The 14,108-nt window shown below is 44.6% G+C and overlaps 1 protein-coding gene across 1 annotated transcript; it reads right to left on the bottom strand.

The window, feature by feature from the left end:
- Positions 1 to 8,715: 8,715 nt before the first annotated feature.
- Positions 8,716 to 13,822, bottom strand: LOC139755686 (uncharacterized). The gene is made up of 4 exons (XM_071674334.1): positions 13,676 to 13,822; positions 13,325 to 13,390; positions 9,782 to 9,874; positions 8,716 to 8,820 (listed from the first exon to the last, which is right to left on the bottom strand). The coding sequence occupies exons 1-4, from the start codon at positions 13,820 to 13,822 to the stop codon at positions 8,716 to 8,718; spliced, it is 411 nt and encodes a 136-aa protein (XP_071530435.1).
- Positions 13,823 to 14,108: the final 286 nt, after the last annotated feature.

Here is a 14,108-nt window from a genome sequence, read left to right as displayed (position 1 = left end):
CGCAGCTCGTCCGTCCGTACATGAGCTTAGATCTCAAGCGTCTCGCATCGTGGAATTCTCGGTTTTTCTTTGTGCTTCTCTACACAACCTGAGACAAAGGCTTTTTGTCAGAGGCGTGGCCTGTGTATGATGCTCCCCAAGGGACCGCTGCACTGAGAGCGCATGTGTTCCACAGACGCAATCCTAGTTTGATCTAATTTGGGGAAAATTTGATCACCAACGGTTTCCTTTCCTGCGACGAACACAGTTTGTATTTCTTCTGAGAACATGACATGTTCAAGTTAGCTGTGTGTGAACAGAGCAGTAAAGATGTTCTGGGTCAACTCGATGTTAAGGTAGACTGACTCATTTTCTACTTTTGATATGACATCGACCGCAACCCAGTCTTACCATAATCCTCTCCAGTGTTCTGTTATATTCTTCTTCGATCTAATTCTGTTATGTCTCTTATTTCTCATTTCCTAACACTATTCTATTATTTTTTTAATAAGGCACAAATCAAAAGTACATACCATCGAGATAACTTTCGTTATTTTTGACATTATTGTCGATCATTTTTCCCAGAAATCTCAAACATATGTTTTCCTTATAGACAGACACTGTACCGTCGGTCCTTTCTCACTGTCGCCATATGTGCCCCGAAGACTGGATGTAGTTAACGGCAACATTACTGCCTCTATTTACCGCCTTGACAGACCCACATACATATTGCTACATTCTCTCTAGTATGGCGCACCAGTTTCTATGGGATGGTCTTCACAGCCTCTAACATTCCTGCTCACTAATACCCTCCGGTGAATGATGAAATCTTTCAGTCCAACCAGGCAGCTTCCTCCATCATTATAACCAGAGCTTGGAGCCACTCATGTCCCTCACAGTCACACGTATGAAATCATTTGAATTATTTTCCTCTCCGCTTTCTTACTAAGTCTGCTCCCAGCTCGAGTCCTGTTGTTATTATTCTAAACGGCAAAACCAGACGAGAGAGAGAGTCTCTTACAAACAGTGAGACTACCCCTACCCCCGCTGGCAACCGTGAACCACCAGTCCGTGATATCAAAGGAAAGACCCAGCGCGCCTCTCTCTCTCTCTCTCTCTCTCTCTCTCTCTCTCTCTCTCTCTCTCTCTCTCTCTCTCTCTCTCTCTCTCTCTCTCTCTCTCTCTCTCTCTCTCTCTCTCTCTCACACACACACACACACATCTCTGTAATTGCCACAGACTGAATGAACTGCAGCAGGTGACAGCTTAGCCAAGATAACGTAGGTGTATCTGACCTTAGAGTGACCCTGGAAATCCCTCTTTATGATGTAGCTCAGTCAGGTACACAACGCTGAAGAAACGCGTTCAAGTACCCACCATCTGCGGTCAAGTACTCACCATCTGCACGTTCAAGTACCCACCATCTGCGGTCAAGTACTCACCATCTGCACGTTCAAGTACCCACCATCTGCACGTTCAAGTACCCACCATATGCATGTTCAATATCCACCATCTGCACGTTCTAGTACCCACCATCTGCACGTTCAGTTTCCACCACCTGAACGTTCAAGTACCCACCATCTGCACGTTCAAGTACCAACCATCTCCATGTTAAAGTACCCACCATCTGTGCATTCAAGTACCCACCATCTGCACGTTCAATATCCACCACCTGCACGTTCAAGTACCCACCATCTGCACGTTCACGTACCCACCATCTGCACGTTCAATATCCACCACCTGCACGTTCAAGTACCCACCATCTGCCAGTTCAATATCCACCATCTGCACGTTCAAGTACCCATCATCTGCACGTTCAAGTACCCACCATCTGCACGTTCAATATCCACCATCTGCACGTTCAAGTACCCACCATCGTCACGTTCAATTTCCACTACCTGCAGGTTCAAGTACCCACCATCTGCACGTTCAAGTACCAACCATCTGCACATTCAAGTACCCACCATCTGCACGTTCAATATCCACCACCTGCACGTTCAAATACCCACCATCTGCACGTTCAATATCCACCACCTGCACGTTCAAGTGCTCACCATCCGCACGTTCAATATCCACCACCTGCACGTTCAAGTACCCTCCATCTGCACGCTCAAGTACCCACCATCTGCACATTCAACATCCACCATCTACACGTTCAAGTACCCACCATCTGCACGTTCAATATCCACCACCTGTGCATTCAAGTACCCACCATCTGCACGTTCCATATCCACCACCTGCACGTTCAAGTACCCAACATCTGTGCGTTCAATATCCACCACCTGCACGTTCAAGATCTCACCATCTGCACGTTCAATATCCACCATCTGCACGTTCAAGTACTTTCCATCTGCATGTTCAAGTACCCACCATCTGCACGTCCAAGTGTCCACCATCTGAACGTTCAATATCCACCATCTGCACGTTCAATATCAACCAGCTACACGTTTAAGTATCCACCATCTGCACGTTCAAGTTCTTTCAGTCCGCACGTTCAAGTACCCACCATCTGCACGTCCAAGTATCCACCATATGCACGTTCAATACCCACCACCTGCACGTTCAAGTACTTACCATCTGCACGTTCAATATCCACCATCTGCACGTTCAAGTACCCACCATCTGTACGTTCAATATCCACCATCTGCACGTTCAACTACCCACCATCTGCACGTTCAATATCCACCATCTGCATGTTCAAGTACTCACCATCTGCACGTTCAATATCCACCACCTGCACGTTCAAGTACTCACCATCCGCACGTTCAATATCCACCACCTGCACGTTCAAGTCCCCACCATCTGCACGTTCAAGTACCCACTATCTGAACGTTCAAGTGCCAACCAACTGCACGTTCAAGTACCCACCATCTGCACGTTCAATATCCATCATCTACACATTCAAGTACCAACCATCTGCACGTTCAATATCCACCACCTGCATGTTCAAGTACCCACCATCTGCACGTTCAAGTACCCACCATCTGCACGTTCAATATCCACCATCTGCACGTTCAAGTTCCCACCATCTGCACGTTCAATATCCACCACCTGCACGTTCAAGTACCCACCATCTCCATGTTCAATATCCACCACCTGCACGTTTAAGTACCCACCATCTCCACGTTTAATATCCACCATCTGCACGTTCAAGTACCCACCATCTGCACGATCAATATCCACCATCTGCAAGTTCAAGTACGCACCATCTGCACGTTCAATATCCACCATCTGCACGTTCAAGTAACCACCCTTTGCACGTTCATGTACCCACCATCTGCACCTTCAATATCCACCACCTGCACGTTCAAGTACCCACCATCTGCCAGTTCAATATCCACCACCTGCACGTTCAAGTACCCACCATCTGCACGTTCAATATCCACCATCTTCACGTTCAAGTACCCATCATCTGCACGTTCAATATCCACCATCTGCACATTCAAGTACCCTCCATCTGCACGTTCAAGTACCCACCATCTGCACGTCCAAGTATCCACCATCTGCACGTTCAATATCCACCATCTGCACGTTCAAGTACCCACCATCTGCACGTTCAATATCCACCATCTGCACGTTCAAGTACCCACCATCTGCACGTTTCAATATCCACCATCTGCACGTTCAAGTACCCACCATCTTGCACGTTCAATATCCACCATCTGCACGTTCAAGTACCCACCATCTGCACGTTCAAGTAGCCACCATCTGCACGTTCAAGTACCCACCATCTGCACGTTCAAGTACTCACCATCTGCACGTTCAAGTACCCACCATCTGCACGTTCAAGTATCCACCATCTGCACGTTCAAGTACCCACCATCTGCACGTTCAAGTAACCACACATCTGGCACGTTCAATATCCACCATCTGCACGTTCAAGTACCCCACCACTGCACGTTCAATATCCACCACCTGCACGTTCAAGTACCCACTCATCTGCACGTTCAATATCCACCACCTGCACGTTCAAGTACCACCATCTGCACGTTCAATATCCACCATCTGCACGTTCAAGTATCCACCATCTGCACGTTCAATATCCCACACCTGCACGTTCAAGTACCACTCATCTGCACGTCAAGTAATCACCATCTGCACGCTCTATATCCACCATCGCACGTTCAAGTAACAACCATCTGCACGTTCAAGTACCTCACCATCTGCACGTTCAATATCCACCTGCTGCACTTCATGTACCCACCATCTGCACGTTCAATATCCACCACCTGCACGTTCAAGTACTCAACATCTGCTACGTTCAATATCCACCAACTGCACGTTCAAGTACCTCACCATCTGCACGTTCAATATCCACCTCCTGCAACGTTCAAGTACCCCTCCATCTGCACGTTCAAGTACCCACCATCTTGCACGTCCAAGTAGTCCCACCATCTGGCACGTTTCAATTATCCCACCAATCTGCACGTCCAATATCCACCAAGCTGCCGTTCAAGTATCCCACAATCTAGCCAACGTTCAAGTACCCTACCAGTCTGCACGTAAAGTACTTCAATCTGCACGTCAAGGGTATCCACCATCCTGCACGTTCAATATCCCACCACCTGCACGTTCAAGTACTCACCATCTGCACGTCAATATCCATCCATCTGCACGTTCAAGTACCCACCATCCTTTTACGATTCAATATCCACCATCCTGCACGTTCAAGTACCCAACATCTGCACGGTTCAATATCCACCATCTGCACTGTTCATCAGTCTCTCCATCTGCACGTTCAATATCCACCACGCACGTTCAAGTATCCACCAGCTGCACAGTTAAATTACTTTCCACCTGCACGTTCAAGTCACCCACCACCTGACGTCCAAGTATCCACCAACAGCACGTTCAAGTAACCACCATCTGGCACGTTCAATATCATCCATCTGCACATCAAGTACCCTACCATCTGCCACGTTCAGTACCCACCATCTGCACGTCCAAGTATCCACCATCTGTACGTTCAATATCCACCATCTGCACGTTCAATATCAACCAGCTGCACGTTCAAGTACCCACCATCTGCACGTTCAAGTATCCACCACCTGCACGTTCAAGTACCCACCATCTGCACGTTCAATATCCACCATCTGCACGTTCAATATCCACCATCTGCACGTTCAAGTACCCACCATCTGCACGTTCAATATCCACCACCTGCACGTTCAAGTACCCACCATCTGCACGTTCAATATCCACCATCTGCACGTTCAAGTACCCACCATCTGCACGTTCAATATCCACCATCTGCACGTTCAAGTACCACCATCTGCACGTTCAAGTACCCACCATCTGCCAGTTCAATATCCACCATCTGCACGTTCAAGTACCCACCATCTGCACGTTCAATATCCACCACCTGCACGTTCAAGTACCCACCATCTGCACGTTCAATATCCACCATCTGCACGTTCAAGTACCCACCATCTGCACGTTCAATATCCACCATCTGCACGTTCAAGTATCCACCATCTGCACGTTCAATCCACCATCTGCACGTTCAAGTACCCACCATCTGCACGTTCAAGTACCCAACATCTGCACGTTCAGGTACTTTCCATCTGCACGTTCAAGTACCCACAATCTGCACGTTCAAGTATCCACCATCTGCACGTTCAATTATCCACCATCTGCACGTTCAATATCCAACATCTGCACGTTCAATTACCCACCATCTGCACGTTCAAGTACCCACCATCTGCACAGTTCTAAGATCCACCATCTGCACGTTCAAGTCCTCATCATCTGCAACGTTCAATATCACCATCTGCACAGTTCAAGTACTCATCATCTGCACGTTCAGTACTCCACCATCTGCACGTTCAAGTACCACCATCTGCACGTTCAAGTATCCACCATCTGCACGTTCAATATCCACCATCTGCACATTCAAGTATCCACCATCTGCACGTTCAAGTACCCACCATCTGCACGTTCAAGTACCCACCATCTGCACGTTCAAGTACCACCATTCTGCACGTTCAAGTATCCAACATCTGCACGTTCAAGTTACCCACCATCTGCACGATCAATATCCACCATCTGCATGTTCAATATCCACCATCTGCACGTTCATTACCCACCATCTGCACGGTTCAAGTACCCACCATTGCACGTTCAAGTACCACATCTGCACGTTCAGGTACCCACCATCTGCCGTTCAATATCCACCACCTGCCACGTTCAAGTACCAACCATCTGCACGTTCAAGTACCCACCATCTGCACGTTCTAGTACCCACCATCTGCTCGTTCAAGTACCCACCATCAGCACGTTCAAGTACCCCCATCTGCACGTTCAATATCAACCAGCTGCACGTTCAAGTACCCTCCATCTGCACGTTCAATATCCACCATCTTCACGTTCAAGTACCCCCATCTGCACGTTCATGTACCCACCATCTGCAACGTTCAAGTACCCACCATTGCACGTTCAATATCAAACATCTGCACGTTCATGTACCCACCATCTGCACGTCAATATCCACCATCGCACGTTCAATATCCACCATCTGCACGTTTAATATCCACCATCTGCACGTTTAATATCCACCATCTGCATGTTCAATATCCACCATCTGCACGTCAAGTACCACCATCTGCACGTCAAGTATCCACCATCTGCACGTTCATGTACCCACCATCTGCACGTTTCAATATCCACCATCTGCATGTTCAAGTACCCACCACCTGCACGTTCAAGTACCCACCATCTGCACATTCAAGTACCCACCATCTGCGGTCAAGTACTCACCATTTGCATGTTCAATATCCACCATCTGCATGTTCAATATCCACCATCTGCACGTTCAAGTACCCACATCTGCACGTTCAATATCAAACATCTGCACGTTCATATCCACCATCTGCATGTTCAAGTACCCACCATCTGCACGTTCAATATCCACCATCTGCACGTTCTAGTACCCACCATCTGCTCGTTCAAGTAACCACATCTGCACGTTCAATATCCACCATCTGCACGTCAATATCCACCATCTGCTCGTTCAAGTAACCACATCTGCACGTTCAATATCAAACATCTGCACGTTCAAGTATTCACCATCTGCACGTTCAATAACCACCATCTGCACGTTAAAGAACCCCCCCCCCTCCCCCACCACCACTATACTTAAGTATGGACGTTCTTAAACTGGAGGCAGTGCTGTACACCCCCCCTCCCCTCCCACACCACCACTATACTGGAGGCAGTGCAGCGAAGAACAACTAAATCAATTCCTTCCTTGCGTAACAAACCACTTGAGAAAGACTGCGAGAGTTACACTTGTCTCTTCCTCAGCAGGAGGCGTCTCCGAGGCAAGTTGATAGAGTGCTTTAAAATACTTATAGAATTCACCAATGTCGATACTGAACATTTCTATACAGTAACACCAGCACTACCAATGAGAGGATATTGACGAAGATTTAGAGGTCACTGAGTTGATCTTGACTGTACTGATGCTTGGAATGAGCTCCTATAAAAATGTTCTTCAATGGAACATCCGTATTATCTTCGAAATTAGGCTTGCTCATCAATTGTTACTCTCTGTGACTGAATGATTCATTTAATCAGTCATCATAACGTAGTAGTATATCTTGCTATCTTCTCAACCACCAATAACTCCCTTGCCATGATGAGTTAACAAACCGTTATTGACCAACACATGTCACCTGCTCTGAGGGAATAAGAATTAATGTATCATTCTTCGAGACCAGGAATGATATGGACATGGTAAGTCGAGACAAAAAAGTGAAGGGATGTATGACATCATGACATATCCTTGTTCATTCTACCTTATGACTTTCCTGCACAATTTTCCTTCAATCCTACTGATCATACAAGATATTTTTTCTTCTATTTTCCCTCCGGCGTGTTGCCTGAGGGATTGCAGGGTTATGATTTTATTCTACTGTGTATAAGGGTACTGCATTTTTTTTTAAGATGGTCTTAAGACCAGACCACTTCGCTAGGATCATGGGTCTGTGTGGTGTCTGTATCTATGTGTACATGTATAACTCTGAAAGATGTGAGTACCCCCTTCTGCAGCGCCACAGTGACAAGTAGAGACTGGTGCAGAATATTTCGTCTTCTATGTGAGGTGGAGCCGCGGAATAGGATATGCCATTGTGACGTTAGAACCCTTGGCCGGTGTGTGGGCCATGATAAAGTGCCGCCTGTATCTGCTCCTCACCAATCACAAGCTGCTGGTGACCATTTGAACAACTATACACTGGATACTGTGGAGAACCCACGTCTTCACCATTCCTACACCACTAACAAAAATTCTTTAACATCTTCTTCAGGAGTTAAAGATAATTTTAAGACCAGATACGCTCTCACTATGCATGTAGCCCACGTTTAGAATTGATGTTTGAGTGACCCCATGTTTAACTATCTTTCTCGGTAACTAAAGGACCTACGAATTGATCAATACAATACAAGGGCTTGAAACATATCCTTGACTTCCAAAATCTCTATAACTTGAACATTTCCTGGAACACCAGAATGAATAAACTGATCAGTGTTTTCACTTTGATTGTTAACATAACCTTTCAAGGGAAGGAATGATCTAGTCGTGAAATGTCTGGCTCATTCTTTAGCTCCAGTAAGTGTACGTGTACTGGGACAGAGTGGGTTGTGTATACGTTTATCATCTTACATCTTAACTTACTTGCTGGATATATACCAGTGTTCGCTACTGTAGAGTGAGGGAACATGTAGAACACTCAGGTTTCATTGTAGGTGTGTGAGGGTACAGTTGCTCGACGCTGAGTTCGGTGTCTCCGAGAAACCGAACTGGAGGGTGATGATCAGATACGTGACCACCGAACTGGTGACCTGCAGCGGGAAGTTACGTGTTAGTACTTCAGGTCCTCGTCAGTCGAGGCCTCGGCTGGTGAAGGGTGAGTGAGGTGGTAACAGTACCAACTGAGAATTTCAGTGATGCAGTGCACGATAAAACAAGGAAACTTACAAATACATATTCTAAGTACCCACATAATCATATGAAATAGTTTAGAAAGGGAGTTAGGTCTGTATACATGAAATCAATAGGTACAGAGGATTAAGAAATAAACTGATATCGTTATGTCTACAGGAACATTTATATATATCTTTAAGATGCATTTTGATATCGATCACATGTGCTGATTATTTGCACATGATGAACAGCTGTTAGGACGATGAAATCAACGCAGAATCATACGATATATGCACAACGCATATTGGAGGTAAACAGAATATGATAAACGATGAAGACGAGTTTTATAATCAAGCCCAGTGTGTAGACCGTGCGTTGAACGCGTCTGTGATGTACATTTTCAGATATCTAATCTAATAATCCCTTGCATCTACTCCACCTAAAGGCTTAAAAGAGAAAGATATTCAAAACCTTTCAATATCTGTTCAACGATCAAAAGATTAATCTATAAATTAATCTATAAAGTTTAATCAAATTTTATATCTTAGTTATGATCAAAACAACTGATAAGATGGATCACGGGATAGACGGTGAATAATGTAGACAACAATAGCATAATGAGATAAAGTACTGTTGAGGTGACAAAGAGCTAGTTAAGGAGGCTGAGGTAAACGGTCGTAGAACACAGATAATAACGTCTTTAATAAACAACGGAACATATATAACGAAAGGCAGTCACGTGAGGTAAAGATAATGTGTATCTTCACATCGCACCGTAAGATACTAAACGAGATGAAACATATAATAAAAAGAAAGTGGGAAATGACGATGATCTACCATGGAAGAAAACGGTGATGAAGCTAGTGCAGGTTAACCTACTGAGAGTATGACGTGACGGTCCAGGGTAAACAGTCGACATACCAGGAACCTGGGGCAGGCGCTCAGCAGCTGCTCCACCTCCCGCAGCCCCACCTGTTATCAGGAAGATGGAAAACCTTAGTAACTCAACACACTCACTGGAATCGACTAAGGTTAAAAACTGATTAGGAAATGATTCCTCGCTCGGCAACTAGTGCCTGAGTGCCGACCCGTAATTTCCAAGTAAGATGGCTGGTTGAGAACTCCAGCACTTTGATGATAATCCAGAGTACTATACTGTTCTCCCTCATCTGAATTTAGCAATATAAGGCGACCCCAGGAGCGTAGAGCAGTGAACAAGTTGGAAGGTAACGGAAAAAGACGAACAGAATAATGTAAAAGATTAGATAATGAAATACAGAAGGAGAATGCAGATGGGCTGTCCATCTAGCGGGGACGATCTTAACCCATCATGAGTTATTTTTCATTAGTTGCCGAGAGTTGGTTGTTTGGCTGGTTGGTTGGTTGGTTGGCTGGTTGGTTGGCTGGTTGGTTGGCTGCTTGGTTGGTTGGTTGGTTGGTTGGTTGGTTGGTTGGTCGGCTGGTTGGTTGGTTGGCTGGTTTGGTTGGATGGTTGGTTGGCTGGTTGATTGGTTGGTTGGTTTGGGTTTTAGGCCTGTCAACTGCCTGGGTCATTAACGCCGTCAACGGCAGCTATATCCACCAACCGACAAATCATTTACATCTCCAAGTATACAGGATCATTCTAAGACCAAACATACCCTGTCTGTGTATGTACATGTCGGGACGCAGGTTGAGATTAATTAACACAAAAGTAAGGCATAATGACCTGACCCTTCAGGTGAAGTTGGAAGTTACAGTTACATAATATTAAAGGAGAAAAACTTTAACAGGCAATTAATCTTTACAAAGCACCTAACCGGTCACTTTAACCCGACGAGAATAGCAAGAGATAAATCTGGTCTCCAGCTCACACAGCCGATGAAACGGAAGTAGGATTCCCTTTCATATTAGATCTTCCCAGAAAAACATCATAATAAAAAGGTTAATGAAAGGAAAAGGAAGAGACGAGGAAAGGTATTTACGGATTTTGGAAGAAGTGAAAAACCTGTCTTTCACAAAGTGCCAAGTCATAGATTTTGGAAGAGACGTGAAATGGTAGAGTTCCAAAGCTTCGAAGTGTAGCAAGAGAAACAGTCATCAAAACGGCCCACCCTTGAGTTGCCGACGGCCACACAGTATTTCTGTGACGCAGTAGCTTGCTGAGCACTGCGTGGTCTGTGGTCTAGCTAATGGTGGGGGCACAAGAGCAGCTAGTTCTTGGAAGAAAAACTGAAGTAATACCTATAGAAGAGAGAAAGCTAACAGACATTGTGGCGTAGGGCAAGTGGGTCAAGTTTTGAGGTTAGCCTGTGAGAGATAAGTCAAACCGCTTTCAACTCACCCATGTCAAGTAGGGACGCAAGGCCAAAACCACCTCAGAAGTGACAGCAGTACTCCATACAATAACAGATTAATCATTTGTATAAAGAAACAAATGTTTGGAAAAACAGAAATTTCGATGTCTGAACAGGACTCCCATTTTCTCAAAGGCAGACTTTGCTATTTCTGTACGGTGAGGTTTCAATTATATTCATTTGGTCAAGAGGTGAAATTACTGATTCGTCAAAGGAAAGAGGAAGCCTGTGAAAATTTTTCGTTAGAGAGATGGGCAGAAACTGTGTCTTGGAAATATCAAACTTAATCAAATTTTGTGTACCCCACTGAGATATCCTGTCCAAATCTGCGTCTATTGAGGAATTTGGTAAAACGAGATACAGATCGAGTGACCGAAGAAGGAGCAGATTTGAAGGCTGTCAAGGAATACATTGTTGAGTCGTCAGTATAGAAGTGCATTTGGTTATTTGTGGAAAGAAATCGTTGATAAAAAAGGAGTAAAAGTGTAGGGGACAGGACAGAATCTTGAGGAACACTGCAGTTGATGGAGAAAGGGAAACAAGGTGATTCATTAACAACCACAGGGACAGAACGGCCAGAGAAGAAATTAGATATGAGGGAGCAAAGTGAAGGAGGGATAATGAGGGAACAAAGTTAGGGTAGGAAGCCAAACGAGGGGAGCTTAGAAATGAGACCCTGGTGCCACATCTTGTCAAGAGCTTTGGACAGATCAAGCGTAACTACATAGGAATCCCCAGAATTTTCTAGGGATGATGACCAGACATTAGTAAGATAGGAAAGGATATTACCTGTGGATGTCACCTTACAGAAGGTATACTGGTGATCAGAGAGAGGACTGTGAGAATTAAGATGTCTGAGAATATGGCTAGATGAGAAAGGGTTCAAAGCCTTTGTAAGCAGTCGAAGTCAGAGCAACAGGACAATAGTCAGAACGGCCTTATAATCGTGCAGTAGAGTAAGATGGACTAAAGAAGATAACTTACATTCTTACGTGATGTGTAGCACTCAGAGTCACTCTAGACCAGAGACCTACAACCTTTAAGAGCTAGTCGGCCACAGTTAACACAGGCGGTAGCTATGCAACGTATGTCAAAGAACTACTTTCGAGCAAGGATGAAAGCGTGAAATGAGAAATGCAGAAGTATATTGTGCATCCAGATATACAAAGCAGAGAATTAGCTACACAAACTAGGCTATTTGAAGAAGGCAATAAAGAATTATCTAACACATATAGGCTGTTTGAAGGCAGAATAGAATTTTATTTTCAACACTATAAAAAGTATGATGAATGAGGGCCAATGAAAAGCAGGACACATTCATTATAATACAATGATACCATTCTTTCAAAATTATTCACCCTTCTCAGTATTTCCCTCTTTCGCTAGCCTCTCTTAATCAAATCCAGCTTGGTCACCATTTTAAGGTTGCCGGCTGCACATCATATATTCTGTGCGTCGTAAACCCCCTCTCCTTCCTCGGCTGCACATATCAAATTCCTGGCTGCATGCGGCGAAAAAGATGAAGGCTGTGGACCCCGCTCTAGACGCAGCTCGGTAAATGCCGCAGCATCTGTGTGATCTTGCACTGAATCCCATTTATTGTACGAGTCATGATAATTAAACTGGATCCCAGGGATTGTATGAGTTGTGTGCTGAATCTCAGGGTCTGCGTGCTTGATTTAACAAGACACATTACACTTAGATATTTGAAGAGATGGAAATCTACCAAAATACGAATATGCATTCATCCTATGCTGGAAAAAAATCGTATCGATTTAAGTTAGAATACATAAGAAAATAGCATCACCCAAAGCTTCGCCCCAATATTGTTCTAGGCTAAGTCCGCTTAGATTTAGTTAGATTGGGTTAGATTTGCTCCCTTACCCTAACCAAACCAAAACTAACGTAAAAACGTCGGTGGGGACGGGCAGTCTTAGGCTGATCCATCAAAAGTTTCCTTATTATCCCTTAAGGTTAGGTACACACAACTCACGTTGTTAGGTTAGGTTAGGTACACACAACTCACGTTGTTAGGTTAGGTTAGGTACACACAACTCACGTTGTTAGACTACACACCACAAGTCACCTCAATGCTGACGCTGTTAACGCGGGTGTTCAGCAGACGACGTAACCATCGCAGACTTTTCTCCCGCTGGGGAATTAAAGTATGAGGTTCTTGCAACGCCTAAAAATATTTTGCTATTGTGATTTTGTCTAGAATCAGTATTCTAGTTAATGTATATGCAATGGCAAATTTTAGCCTAGTGGTAATGTATTTCAGACATCAGAGTTAACGATGACGTTTATCAATGATATTACCTGATCAGTATCAAGCACGAGAGAGAGAGAGAGAGAGAGAGAGAGAGAGAGAGAGAGAGAGAGAGAGAGAGAGAGAGAGAGAGAGAGAGAGAGAGAGAGAGAGAGAGAGAGCACACACCTTACGTCGGAGGGCATCAGAGATGAAGGCAAACTTGACGACGCTAAGGATCTTGAGGACTATAAAGGCCAGGTAATAGTAGGATAACTTGGCGATGGTGAGGTAGAGCATGTTGGTGGCGTTGGTGCTGCTGCTGAGGAGGATCATGGTGTACCTCACCACAATGTTGTCTAGTAACAACATGTAACTCGACGCTCGGCCAAGATCAAGAGCTGTTGTTGTTTTGCTTCATTTCTTGTACTGTATGAATGGAAGTAAACATATTTACCAAACAATTCAAAATACTTCTTCATCATTTCAAGCAAGAAGAATATATCTTTTTCTCTCTTAATTACATGGTGTATTTTCCATTCATTTTTTGTTAGAAAATATGTAATTGAAATCTATTGCTACATTGCAAGCTAATTCCATTACTTACGAAAATATGTTCTTC

The sequence above is a fragment of the Panulirus ornatus genome, chromosome 19 (assembly GCF_036320965.1).
Source record: "Panulirus ornatus isolate Po-2019 chromosome 19, ASM3632096v1, whole genome shotgun sequence".
Classification (NCBI taxonomy): domain Eukaryota; kingdom Metazoa; phylum Arthropoda; class Malacostraca; order Decapoda; family Palinuridae; genus Panulirus; species Panulirus ornatus.
Note: the sequence above shows the minus strand (reverse complement) of the source record. Positions and strands in the feature narration are given on the sequence as shown.

Coding starts and splice junctions, on each gene's coding strand:
- LOC139755686 (XM_071674334.1), bottom strand. CDS start 13,822: ATGATCCTCCTCAGCAGCAGCACCAACGCCACCAACATGCTCTACCTC. Junction 13,391..13,675: donor CTGATGCCCTCCGACGTAAG/GTGTGTGCTCTC, acceptor TTAATTCCCCAG/CGGGAGAAAAGTCTGCGATG. Junction 9,875..13,324: donor TTAACAGCGTCAGCATTGAG/GTGACTTGTGGT, acceptor TCCTGATAACAG/GTGGGGCTGCGGGAGGTGGA.